Source organism: Hemicordylus capensis, chromosome 5, assembly GCF_027244095.1.
Source record: "Hemicordylus capensis ecotype Gifberg chromosome 5, rHemCap1.1.pri, whole genome shotgun sequence".
NCBI classification, from domain to species: domain Eukaryota; kingdom Metazoa; phylum Chordata; class Lepidosauria; order Squamata; family Cordylidae; genus Hemicordylus; species Hemicordylus capensis.
The window spans coordinates 4,141,007-4,154,782 of record NC_069661.1 but is presented as its reverse complement, the minus strand read 5'-3'; the positions used below and the strand labels follow the sequence as shown (position 1 = coordinate 4,154,782).

Below are 13,776 nucleotides of genomic sequence, written 5' to 3'. Positions count from 1 at the left end.
GCAGGGAAAGGGGGCCAGAGGGGCTACTATCTGACCCCCACCCCCGGCCAGCCTTCTCTGGAGGAGCCCCCAGAATTCTAGATGGGCCATCAAGATGCTCTTCCATGCAGCTCCTTTCCATGTCTTAAGTGTAACATGTAGCCGGGCTCGAAGCCCTGACCCAGCTGGGCTTTCCCATCCCCAGGAAGGGGAGCTGAGGTTGCTTTTCAGCCTGCTGCTGCTGCTGTGAGTGGGGAAGGAAGGAGATTTATGCCCTGGGAAGGAAGAGAGGGGGCAAAACAAGAGAGACCTGAACTTGGAAAACAAAGTCCCGAGCAGAGCCAAATGCCTCCCACATGATGGCCTGACCTGACGCCTCCGTGAGACCGCAGCAATATCCGCCCAGGTGGGGCTAACCGCTACTGAGCCGTGAAAACACCGGCTGGGCCCGGTTACGGGGGTGCAGGGAGGCTGGGGCGGCGTGCAGCCCGTGACTTAACAGCCCTGGAATTCCTAATGACGAACAGATGTTGGCCGAGGAGCCAGCTCCATGCAAGGCGGGGGGAAAGCAGGGGGAGGGCAGCAAGCAAGGGCCAAGGCGTGGAAAGAATTACTGGCGCAGCACTCGGACTGCGGGGGACATAAAAATGCTCGGGGTGATCAGGGACTCTGGAGCTGCGTGCTCAGAAATATCCCCCATTCTGCAAGCCAAACGCTGGATTCGATCCACAGTCAGGTACCTCGTTGGTGGAGGGGCTGGCAGGGGTGGAGGGTGGGCAGGGCAGGAATCATCCAGCCCAGCATTTACACAAGGCTTCCCAGCGGCCAGAGCACTTTGCAAACAGTCATTCACTTCTTTATATTTTCAAACCGCCCTTCGTCTGAAGACCCCAGGGCGGTGAACAAGAAAGTAAAAACAGGAATAAAAACTCCTGATAAAAACATCCTGATAAAACAAAACAAAAAACACAGCCTTTTTTGGGGTGTGTGTGTGATAAAATGTTTGCTCAGTGATCCTTACAACCTTGAGATTAAGACAGGACTATTATTGCCTTGTGGTGGGTGGGAAAAGGATGCTGGGGAGAGGAGTCCTTTGGTTAAGGCTCCCTGCTGAGCCTGTGGCAGGGGTGGGGGCCGGGGCCAGAGCTCAGCAAAAGGGCCCCTACTTGGCATTTAGGAGGTCCCTGGTTTGATCCCTGGCAGCATCTCCAGGTAGGGCTGGGACCGATTCCTGCCTGCAACCTTGGAGAAGCCGCTGCCAGACAGTGTCGACCATACTGAGCTAGATGGACCAAGTGTCTGACTCAGTATATGGCAGCTTCCTATGCTCCTAACTTTGTGGCTCACAGCTCGGTCTCTTAGCTACTCTGCTGCGCAAGCACCCAGCAATGTGGTTCCTACGTGAGACACTAGTGAGTCAATGTAAAGAGAGGTCCGATTCCTTTCAGAGCAGCGTGCTCAGAGCCACTGTGCCATGGCTTCTTCCGAGGTTGCAGTGGGAATATTTAGATCCAGGAACCATGGCGGCAAGGCCAAAGATGTGCAAATGGCACCATGAGACTCTTGGGGAAGCAACCTCACATTGAGATTCTAGCCTCCAAATGTTACCAGAGTGACCCCCATGAACCTGGTCTCGATGGAGCTCACGGAGTGCCCGTCAAGTCACAGAAGCCCCCATTTAGGTTGGAAAGGGGTGTGGCAATCTCTGGGGGGGCGGTGTCCATCTGCCCACTGAATGAATTTGTGGTGGCAAAACCCCTCCACACAGGGCTGGTGGGATCTACTTGCCTCCCAGCTTCATCCTGCCCTGGGGGGCTATGATGCCTACCTGGTTATTATGTGGCATCCCATACAAGGCTTCCACCAGGTCAGCCGCCCTCTTGAGTAGCACTTCCTATGGGTGAGAGAGACAAAGAAGGCAATGAGTACAGGGGGACCCAGGTCTGTGCTTCCCACCAACAGAGAACCGTTTCCACCAGTCGGAACCCCTTTGGCACCGTGACCAACCCTGCAGGGCGGGTTCTGCGCCTGCTCCACAAACCCACCTTCGGAGGGCTCCCACGGCCGCAGGGCCTCTCCCCCAGCAGCCCCCTCGCTGTTGCCCAGCACACAGGCCTTTCCCAGCACCATGCTGCATGGCCCCACAATCAGGCCCAGGAGCAGCTCCTGCCCTCAGTGGGGGCGGAGGTCGTGGTGGAGTCTCTTTGCCTCTCGGGGCATTTTGATAAGTGACGCTGCTCTTGCATTTTTGATACGAGAGCGATTGGCATGGGAGAGAACCTACAAAAACACGGAATGTGCACTGCAGTTTGCACAGTGTGCACATTCCTGTTAGGAATGGTTGGAGCTGCACCAAACATATTCCCAATTTCAGTTTTCTGAGGCGGAGTAGCAATCGTGGTGCAATGGGATGCTTTGTCCCCAAATCACCCTGAACTGAATCCTCATTGGCAGCCTAATTCCCCTTGGTCACTGCCTCTTTCCCCACTTTCTGGAGTCGCCACATGGCTAACCCCAACCAGTCAGGGAGCACTCACTTCTCTGTTCCAGGCCAAGCTGGGGTTTCCATGGAGGTACGCAGGCCTTGGACAGCTCCGGTGGGGTGGGAGGGGTCCGGACCTCGGTTATCTCCAGGCAGGAACCCACAAGAGCTGCGTCTTGTGCCATAAGAAGCAGAATGAAATGGCTGCACTCCTTTGCCCAGGAAGGCACTGTTTCTCAAAGGAGCCTTGCCTGACTTTCTAGGCTCTTTCTTCAGGAGCCTCTTGGAGTCAGAGGATGAAGGTAGGGTTATGCGCCATGAAGGCAGGGTCATGGTGGCAGTGCTGGCTCATGTCCCCCCAGCTACTGCTGGTGCAAGGGGTTTGGTGGCACGGGATCTCCCCGAGTCTGGGTCAGAGGGTCTTCCCACTATCTCATCCCCTGAACTGACTGTCTCATTTTCCAATTGATTGGGGTGGGGTGGGGTGTCCTGGATCTGGGTTCACAACAATCACACTGTGAGTGGACGGGATGAATGAGGGCAAATTTGGTAAAGCGGCCAGTGGCTCTCAGACCGTGTTCTGGGGAACCCCGGGCACTTTGGTGATGAGATCAGTCATGGAGGCCTCACATCTCCAAGGAACGGCTTGCTCCTCACGGCAGATCTTTTTCTGCAAGGCACAGTCACAGGCCTGTTGGGTGTGGTCTGGGTGAGCCTCCCAGGTCAGGGAGGGCTGCAGGCCTAGTCGGCCCCTCAGAGCACCCCCAATACCAGAATCCTTTGAGAGACACGGGGGCTCAGTGGCAGGCAAGCAGCTGTTCCTCAGTGGGTCACAAGCACCTTGAAAGCGTAACGTCTGAACACCTCGAGGAGGAGGAGGAGGAGGAGGAGGAGGAGTGACCTTTTTCACAAGGAATGCCAAAAAGAAGGCATTTTTAGGCAAGAATGTCTGTGGAAAACTGGGAGTGCCGGTTTGGCACAGTCCGACTTAGGAGCTGACTGAAGCCGTACCTGAAGACACACCCTGAGTCCTTCCAGCAGGTCTCCTTCCATGAGCCTCTCTGCACATCACATCACACCCACAAGTGCCCTTTCCTGGCCTCAACCTACCGCTTCACCTCTATGTAGACTGCTACTAGAAGGCAACATTCACCCATGAAACTTCTGTGTCCGCACTCCGGATGGAATCAGCCTGGCCACTGGCGTCAGGGCGGCTCTTCACAAATCCCCGACATGGCGGCACAAGCAGGGCTGTGGGCTCCAGTGATGGGCTGGGCTAAGCATCACTCCATCCCCGACCCCCAGATTTAGGAGCAGCTGCGTGAGCATGATAATAGCTCACTCTTCACCAAGTGACTGGAACCTCTGGATGAGCAGCTTTCAGTTGGAGCGGAAATTGTGAGAAGATTTGGCCTCATGTTGTTGGACTATACTTGCCACCATCCCCAGCCACCACTGTGACATCTGTGGGCCCAAGGTTGGGAACCCCAGGTCTGCCCTGATGAACAATGGCTCTCCAGGTGATCAGGGATCTTCCCCAGCCCACCTGGAGATGCTGCCCAGAACGGAACCGGAGACATCTGCATGGAAAGCACTGAACGGTGACATCTTCTCCATTTATTGCACGGATATTTCTTGAAACAAAATATCATGGATATTTCATAGGCTTGCAACTGCATGTGTGTGCATATGTGCACATGCACACACACATATCCACAAACACAGACACGCCGCCTCTCAACCTTTAAGTTTCTATTTCAAGGCCAATTCAAGCTAATTCATTTCCTTTCTTTTACCGTTTTTTTTAGTTATACCTATTTCCTATCCTTGATTCCCCCCCACGCCCCGCCACACACACACCGTTTTTGTATTCTGTCAAACTAGTTGTATTGTTTTGTTTCTGTTATGGGTCATTGACTGTAATAAAGATCCATCCATCCATCCATCCATCCAGCCTATCCTTCACTGTGTTATATTATCATGTAGTGCTGTAATCTTTAGTTGAAATAAAAATAAAAATAAAGCAATACTCTGCACATTCGGTAGAGACCTAGGTCTGAAATTTATGGTCTCTGCTGAACATCTAAAGAACGATGGGTTTGTGTGCTGGAATTCAAAGGCAAGACATGGTGGGCTGTGTGTGTTTTTCTCCCACTCGCGCAAACATGCATCTGGGAAACTGTCCTGGGGAAAATGGCAGGCGGGGGGTGGGGGAGCCCAGGATAAAAGTGTTGGTGGTGGTGGTGATGATTATGATGATGGGGAGGTGAAAGGACACCTCCTGCCCTCTCTCCCCTGTGCCCTCCTTCTGCTGTTTTTTAGAACCAGGTTCCAAGACCTGGAACCAAGTTTCTTCCGTAGAATCTTGAGCCGCCTGGCCCCACCTTCACAGCCTCTTCCCACAGACCCAGTCCCACTCCCCATCTTCAGCCTCCAAGCTCTCCTTCTTCTTTTGTATGTTTAAGGGCCTTTCCAGACAGCAATAAACTGTATTCAAAGCTTTTACCCAAGTTCCAAGTGCAATCTTACTCCTCGTACACACACTGCTGCAAGTTTCTGTGCTGCTTCCTAGTGCAGGCTTATCCTCTGTACACACACCAAACAAGGACCCTGCACGATTTTTGTAGTGGTGCCTGCTGACCATCTCTTGCATCATGAGAAGAGTCCACCCATTTTCATTAGGGGTGTGCACAAAACCGGCTTGCTCAGTTTGGTTTGAGTCCGGATTGGACTTGAACCGGACTGGACATGTTTGGTTTTGTGCACCCCCAAAATCAGCCCCCATCCCCACCCCCGGTTCATCTCAGGTTTGAGCCAGTCCAGGGTTTGAAAAGTTAATTTTTTTAAAAAAAAAAACAACTCACCGAATTTTGCTGATGCTGAGGGGTGCTGCCGTGGCATGTGTGGATGTCTCTGAAGCTTCCACCCCCCCATCCCCCCCGCACTGGCCTCTCCTGCCCCGGGCACGGAAATAGCCCATGTGCATGCGTGGCAGCCTTCAAAATGGCCACCGTGAGCTGGGAGAGGGCCACAAAGGTTCGAAAATGGGCTGAAGCGGCCTGGAAAAGGCCTGGCAGTGAGCTATTAATTTTTTAAAAAAACTTTTCAAACCCTTGAGCCAGCCCAGTTCAATGGTGAACCGGCTCGACCTTGAGCCAGTTTGCACATCTCTAATTTTCATTCCAACTTTTGTGGCGACTGGGGGAAAGGGTGGGTTCTCCTCGCAGTGCAGAAGCTGGCCAAGAGGTGGAACTGTGAGCATTGCATGAGGTCCCTGCTCCGTTGTGTACAGAGGGTAAGATCACACCAGAAAGTAATGTGGAAGCCTGCACCTGTGTGTTTGTACGGGGAAGAAGACTGTGTGAAAACCTTCAACATCCTGCAGTTTATTGTTGCCTGGAGAGGCTCTAACAGAGACTGGTGCATCTTTAAGAAGGGATGAAGTCACTTCTGGGTCCTGTCTAGCACCTGCTGCATTGCAGATGCCAACCAGGGGCCAAACATTAAGGCATGTCTACATGACACATTGAAGCCAGTTTCTGACCTCTTTCAATGTCCTGGTCCCACTGAAGCAACTCTGGGAACCGTGATATTGTGGAATGGCTATCTCCTTGACAAGGGATTCCCAACAGTTCTGCAAGAGTCAAATCCCCAGAGTTCCTCAGGAGAAACAGTGACTCCTAAAGCCTTCCTCAAAGCCGTTTAAAATGTGTACCATAGACAAGTCCTCGGTGGAAGCAATAGCGCAGCAGCACACATTTTGCAGGCTTCAAGCCTCGGGTCTCCTCTTAAAAAGACCGTAGGGAGCATGGATGGGAAAGACCTCCTTTGCCATAGACTTTGGAGAGCTGCTGCTAGTCAGAGTAGACTAAACACGGAGCAATGGTCTGACTCAGTAAAAGGCAGCTTCTTATAAAGCGACAGCAGCTTCCAGAACCACAGTTTTTCATTCCCAGGACCACGCCAGGTCGGGTCCCTCGCAGCTCCTAGCAAGCCATTTCACTAGCGTGAAGCAGCAGCAAAAGGATGTATTGCCTGATTCCAGGTGGACCTCATGAGAGCTCCCTGGTGTGCTTCTTAATGCCCCCAGGCCCTTCCCTTGGCACCCCACCCCCCCCGCCGAGATGACGGCAAGAAGCCCTGCCGGCCGGCTCAGGACTGTACATCAGGATCTCAAGGCTATTGGATTGCTGTCAAGCTAAGTGCCGGCAATCAGAAGCTCTTGCTCTTCTGTCTTCTGCAATATCTCCCCGATCAATACAGTAATGGAGCGGTGGGGGGTGGGGTACTGCCACTCTGCTGGTGCACATTTAGCTCCCGTTAAGGTGACATGAAAGACCCAGTAGTAGGAATAGGGGGCAGGGGGAGACCTGCCCCCCTCCCCAATGCAAATCATTCTCCCCTGTCCTGCTGCTGCCTGGACTCTGATGGAGTTGCAGGAGATACTTGCTATATTAAACAACTGGGGTGGTTTCACCTACGTCATTTCCCCTACATGGGTGCAGGGGGCATAAACTGAATCCGCAAATAATAGGGCTAAAGGAAAAACAATCCAGGATCCTGCTCATACACAGATGCATCTGGGGAAAGTTTACCCAGAACACCAAATCTCTCAAGTAGTGTTCCCACCAGTAAGCGCTCAAGAAATCACTTTATGGCTGGAGGCAGAAAATACTTTTAAAATGCATCAAAGGAGAGCCGGTCTTGTGGTAGCAAAGCATGACTTGTCCCCCTAGCTAAGCAGGGTCCGCCCTGGTTGCATATGAATGGGAGACTAGAAGTGTGAGCACTGTCAGATATTCCCCTCAGGGGATGGAGCCGCTCTGGGAAGAGCAGAAGGTTCCAGGTTCCCTCCCTGGCAGCATCTCCAAGATAGGGCTGAGAGAGATTCCTGCCTGCAGCCTTGGAGAAGCTGCTGCCAGTCTGTGAAGATAATACTGAGCTAGATGGACCAAGGGCCGGACTCAGTATATGGCAGCTCCCTATGTTCCTAAAGTGGTTGGAGAGAGGTACCTCTTCCCATGGGGTATATGTGTGCGTGTATACACACACACACACACACACACACACACACACACACACACACACACTTACTTTTGTCCCACTGTCGTCTTTGCTCAAACAGGTTCAGCAGCTCTTTGAAACAATATGGAAACCTGCCAACCCTGTTCATCCAGAGGCAAAAGTGGGATGAGACACACACTGCATCCCTCTTTCAAATGGGACACTGAATAAAAATGGTGTCTTTCCAGTCCCAAAGGGCGGCAGAATCCTTGAAGAGAATTATGCGAAGAATGGCAGGACTCCTTTAAAAAGGAAGCGTGGCCATGACAGCCAGATGCCCACCCCTTGCTAATTCTGCCTCCCCGAAGCTGGAGCTGAGCATCACACAGCGAATATTCAGTCCACCAACTAGGCATCAGGACTGCTTGTTGACTTCTTGGGGACATCTTGCTGGCCACTGAGAGCTGAACTGATGAGTCATTTGTCTTCCTCAACATGCCAGTCCTCACTTTCTTACATTTAAATGAGCCCCTGGTGGCGCAGTGGTAAAACTGCCGCCCTGTAACCAGAAGGTTACAAGTTCGATCCTGATCAGGGGCTCAAGGTTGACTCAGGGTTGACTCAGCCTTCCATCCTTCCGAGGTCAGTAAAATGAGTACCCAGAATGTTGAGGGCAATATGCTAAAAAAATCATTGTAAACCGCTTAGAGAGCTCCGGCTATAGAGCGGTATATAAATGTAAGTGCTATTGCTATTGCTATTGCTAAAGTAGAGACAAGCCCTATTCACACATTATGTTCAACGCATGTACAATCTGTGCACAGTACATGCACATACAGATAGGTACGCATGTAGAGTGATTCACATGTTATGCTGAACGCAGGTATAGCAGTACACTTCCAGTCTGTATCCGGCCTTTCTGGGGGCCTGTATCCAGGTTCTGTTTTAGAATGGACGCACATACAGTCATTCACACAAACACATGTATGAGTGTACAGACATCGGTACACTTGTACAGCACAATGTCTGAATTTACTATATACATGCATTCAGATACCGAATACACATACAACATAAAGTCTGAAGAGGGCTACAGTATCTAATGTAACTCTACAACTACAAATTTTAGACATCTGGCTGCTTAAACATCCTAAGCTGATGCATGATTACTCCCAAGCAAGTCTCACTGGCTGACATCTAGACTAAATTATGCCTGCGTAGTCCTACTGAAATTAAATAATCCTTTAGAGTAACCCCGAGTATTACTACTGAGTAACTTAGACTGGATGTCAGTCTCTAAGTTTAATGGGTCTGCTCCCAAGGGGTCATGCACAGGATTGCAGCCTTCTGGCTCTTTGTATGTTGTTTGAGATCTTGCCACTTGTAGAACAACGTAGGCGTGTGCATGGAACCGGCTGGTCTGGTCCGGTTCGAGTCCTGACTGGACCCGAACCAGACCAGGCTCGTTTATTCTGGAACCCCCTCGAAACCCCCCACCCCCACCCCGTTCGGTCTGGGAGAGTTCGCAAACATTTTGTTTAAAAAATTTTTTAAAAACAAAATTACTTACCCCCCCAAGGGAGTTGTTGGAGGCAGCGGGGTGGGGTGGGTGCCTGTGGAGGTTCCCCTTCCCCCTGCTGGCCTCCCCTGATGCCCATACGAGCCGGCCAGCTCTTCGGCTCGTTCGGGCCTTCCCCCTCTGGCGCGGCGGCCATTTTGGAGGCCGCTGTGCCCGCACAATTGCCACGCAGAGGCACGCCAGCCGGTATGGGCATCAAGGGAGGCTGGTGGGGGGAGGGGGAAACTTCTGTGGACACCTCCCCTGCTGCCTGCAACAACTCCCCCAGAGGGGGTAAGTGAAAAAAGAATAAAAGAATAAGAAACAAACAAAAATACAACCCTCTCTGAACAGACGGGGGGTATTCAGTCCGCGGTTGGAGCGAACAGGGGATGGTTCAGTTCGAACCCAAATGGCCGAACCTGTTTGCACATTCCTAGAACAAAGCAGGTCCCATGGATTTGCAGACTGTGAGACGGACAGTGCTGCCCTCCCCCCAGGGTTTGCTCTGACTCCCGTTCCCACGGAGAGAACACAGCAAGGCGAGAGGCACAGTGCTCCTTCCATCCTAGGAGCATAGGAAGCTGCCATATACTGAGTCAGACCATTGGTCCATCTTGCTCAGTATTGTCTGCACAGACTGTTAGCGGCTTCTCCAAGGTTGCAGGCAGGAGTCTCTTCCAGCCCCATCTTGAAGATGCTGCCAGGGAGGGAACTGGGAACCTTCTGCTCTTCCCAGAGCGGCTCCATCCCCCTGAGGGGAATATCTTGCAGTGCTCACACACTCCTAGTCTCCCATTCATATGCAACCAGGGCAGACCCTGCTTAGCTAAGGGGACCAGTCATGCTTGCTACCACCAGACCAGCTCTCCTCTCCTGCCGGTGCTCTGGCCAGCACGGAGCTCAGCACGCGCCCACACGGCTGCCGCAGGTACCTGTTGTCAACTCTGCATGAAGCGTGAAGGGGGGGGGGCGCACTGGGGAAGGAGAGGGGTCCCTGCTTCATCATAGCCCGGAGACGACAGGTGGCTTAACTATGATGAATGGCTGGCCGAGACGAGCCACCCCTTTGAAGCCTTTGGGAAGGGAGGGAGGAATCCAAGGCAGCTCAGCAGCGACAGAGGTCCGCTGTCATAATTAATAAAGATCTCCTGGGGGGGGGGGAGTGGGAGGGGGTCCCTCTGTCAAGGCGCCCCTCAGCATCAGGGAAACCTCTCTGTCGGCACGGCCCCCCCACGCTTGGCCATGGTGCACATTGCAGTTGTGCAGAACCATCGAAGAGGGGTGAGTTGCCAACCTTTTTTCCCAGCCTCTACTCCTGCGCCTTTAACAGCAGTCTGAGATGCAGGCGTTAGCAGGCAGCCACATCTCTCTCCCTGCTGTGAAGTTTCTCCTGGTGATTCCTGCGGATCAAGGCAGGCGGGATGGTGTGTCCCCCCCCCCCCGCCCCTGCCATCCCCGGTCCACTGTGGGGCATATGGGGGCAGGCAAGTTGCCCTCCAGGAAAATCCCAGTGGTTCCCCATCCATGCCCATTGCAGATCTAGGTTTAACCTTCAGGCCTGGCATTATCGTCTGGCACGGCAGCAGAAGGGATTGCTCTTGACCCTGTCAGCACAGCGCGGAGGAGAGGAGCATGAGAAGCACCCTCAGCTGCCACGGACCCCCACGGCTGCTTGTCTAAGATGAAGGCAAGCGCGCCCTTAGCAAACGTGGCCAGCAGGCAGGGAGCCTGTTGAGGGATGGAGGGCTTTCAGAATCTGAAGCCAGCACTGCAGGAAGAGGAGCCGGGGTTCCAGGAAGCGGCAGACCCGACCACTAGGCATGACATCCCATGTGGAGTTGCCTGGGCATGGTGAGCCCTGCTCCAAGTCCCCTCGGCTAGCAGAGGTCCATGGGGTGCAGAGGAGAGACCTTTTCTCCTGTGGCCCCTCCCAAGAAAGGCCTTCCTGGCCCCACAGCAGAGCCTGTTTTGCTCCAGCCAGCTTTCTTGGCTGCAGCTTCCGAACACTAATTAGGGATTGTGGCGCTTTGGTGGGGGGGCAAAGGTCTCAAGGTTCGAGCTTGGAAACCACTTCAGGGGCCTGAAAAGCCTCCTCCGAGGGAGGGGTGAACTTCCAAAGCCCCCAAAGCTCACTTCCAAGCTTGGGTTTGGAAAAGCCCACCCCAAGGTTGCTGCAAGGTTGCTGCAACGGTCAGAGAACAACAGAGGGGAGGGGGAGGAGGAAAAACACCTCCTTGTTGCCCAGATTTTGGGTAACCGCGGTGGGCAGCAGGAGGAGGGAACCTCACCCCTGCCCAACCCTGCTGTTCCTGCCACCAGAGGAGTGAGGAGGGTGCATTGGGGGTCTTGGAGGGGCTGGTGGGAAGGGGGTGGATATTTTCCAAGCCTCCTATTGGCAGGAGATATGATCTAATCTCCCCCCCACCCTGAAGAAATAGGACCATTACTAGGCAATTTAAGGTGAGCAAAGGAGAGCTTGCCCATCTCTAGGGTTTATTCAGGTGAATTTCTCATTATGTATTTGGGGTTTTTGTTTCACCTGCATATTTGAATTTTTTTGCTACATTAAAGTTATCTGCTTTGATGGCTACAAAAGAAAGATGGGTTAAAAAACTGGCAATAAAATTAATAATAAAATAAAATAAATAATAATAGTCACAGATTTATATCCTGCCTGTCCTCCAAAGCGTGCTTTGTATCAGCTTTGGCTGGCCCGCCAGCTGTGACTTTTATTGGTTACGACAGACCTTGCCACATTCACTCACTAGTAACCTCCAGGTTAGATTAACGTGCAAAGTGCTCTGTGTGGGGCTCCGCTTTAAGAAACTTCAGCTAGTGCAAAATGGCTTGAGTTGGCGGATCAGAGCAGATTCCTCCAACCTTGTGAGATCTGCACGGACTGCCTGTGTGTTTCCCAATTTAAGCCCAATTTAAGGCACTGGTCTTTACCTTCCAAGCCTTCTGCAGCTTTGGGCCCTGGATATCTGAAGGAAGGACCCCCTTCCTCGGCATGGTCCTGTGTGCGTGCTCCATTCTACATCTACGGCCTTGCTCCAGGTGCTGCAACCAAATTAAATGTGGCAGGTATCGAACAGGAGCAGGATCTTTTCAGTGATGTGTGGGGGGGGCGGAGTGTATGTGTGGGGGTGTCACACCCTGACACTGGCTTCTTTTAGGTGCCAGACCCCAACCTGGCTCTTCCAGCGAGCTTTTAATTGGGGAGACTGCTTGCTTGTGAGCCCCCAGAAGCATCTGGTTGTTGGAACCAAGATGCTGGACTCATGGGCCTGCCACGGCCTGATCCAGCAGGGCTCGCCTTATGATTACCAAAAGCAGCACCACTCTTGGATGTTGGGGGGCATCTCCCGCCTGCCCTGCCACAAGCCCACCCCTCCAGCGCACACCATGTTGCCAGCAGCCTCCAGCCGAGATGCCAGTGAAGGCCTGGAGCCCCCCGCGGCAAAGAGGAGGGGCTCAGTCACTGCTGCAGTTCGTAGCAACCCAAGAGGATCCAGCTGGTCCTCAGGGAGGAGAGCTGGAAGCATGAATAGTCCCCTTTGCTAAGCAGGGTCCACCTTGGTTTGCATTTGAAAGGGAGGCCACATGTGGGAGCACTGGAAGATATTCCCCTGAGTGCCTGCCTGCCTGCTTGCATGCACAAGGTCCCAGGTTCAATCCCTGGCAGCATATACAGATAGGGCTGGGAGAGACTCCTGCCTGGGACCTTGGAGGGTCGCTGCCAGTCAGAGCAGACAGTACTGAGCAAGACAGATCAACGGTCTGACTCAGGCGAAGGCATGTTCCTGTTAGGACACAGCTCCATGGAGGAGCATTTTCTTTCTTTGCAAAGAGGAAGGTCCCCGGTTCACTCCCTGGCAGCAGTATCTCCAGGTAGGGCTGGGAGAGCCCCCTGAGCCTGCAACCTTGGAGAGTTGCTGCCAGTCAGTGTAGGCTGCACTGAGCTAGATGGACCAAGGGCCTGACTCAGTAGAAGGCAGCTTCCTGTGTTCCTAAACTCACGGCGAAGGAGAGCTCTTCCCCCTGGTCTGATCCGGCAGGGCAGTTCTGACATTTGGCGGTGGCTTCCAGGCAGGTCTAGGCCACGGCAGCGCTCTGTTCGGGAATGAAGAGCGGCGCACTCTGCCACCAAAGGGAGAGGCGCACAAAGGAGGCGGCGGCAGCAGCAGGGCCCCTGTCAGCCCATGATAAATGGCTCCAATTTGGAGCCCGCTTCCCGCTGTCACTCTCCATCTGAAGGCCCTCCTTCGCACCGCCAGCTGGTCTCTGCCCAGAGCCATTAGCTGCACTGCCAAGGACAGCAGCCGCCGGGAGAAGAAAAGAGCAGCCGCAAGACAAATCGCGGGGTCTGCGGGCCGCATCACAGGGAGCAGGGCCACTACGCCTTCCGGCACGCCAGGCTGATCCACTCCGCTCGCTCGCGCTCCTGGCGTGCCCATCCATTATGGCTACGCTCCCAGGGGAGGGGCGGCCCTCAGTCCCTGCTATCCCACCCGCGGAGGCCGTCGAGTCCAGGGGTGGGCAAACTTGGCCCTGCAGCCAATTTGTTGGGGCTGGGCATGATGGGCGCTGCAGTTCAGCCACAGCTGGAGGGCCAGGTTTGTCCAGCCCGGGTCTAATCCCGCCTTCTGCTCCCCACAGGAGGCGGCCAGGGGCACAAGCAGGGCACGATGGAGATGGCTGCTTGCCCCAGCATTCGGTCCCCAAAGGTAGACTCCCTCCGAACATGGAG

At 53.6% G+C, this 13,776-nt stretch overlaps 1 protein-coding gene across 3 annotated transcripts in view; it reads right to left on the bottom strand.

The window, feature by feature from the left end:
* The window catches only part of LOC128327929 (transcription factor COE1-like), a 123,349-nt gene that overhangs the window by 15,336 nt on the left and 94,237 nt on the right, over positions 1-13,776 (bottom strand). For all 3 annotated transcript variants that reach the window (XM_053257307.1, XM_053257305.1, XM_053257306.1), the window contains exon 13: positions 1,808-1,873. In XM_053257307.1, coding sequence (XP_053113282.1) covers positions 1,808-1,873 — 66 coding nt within the window. The remainder of the gene's footprint in view (positions 1-1,807; positions 1,874-13,776) is intronic.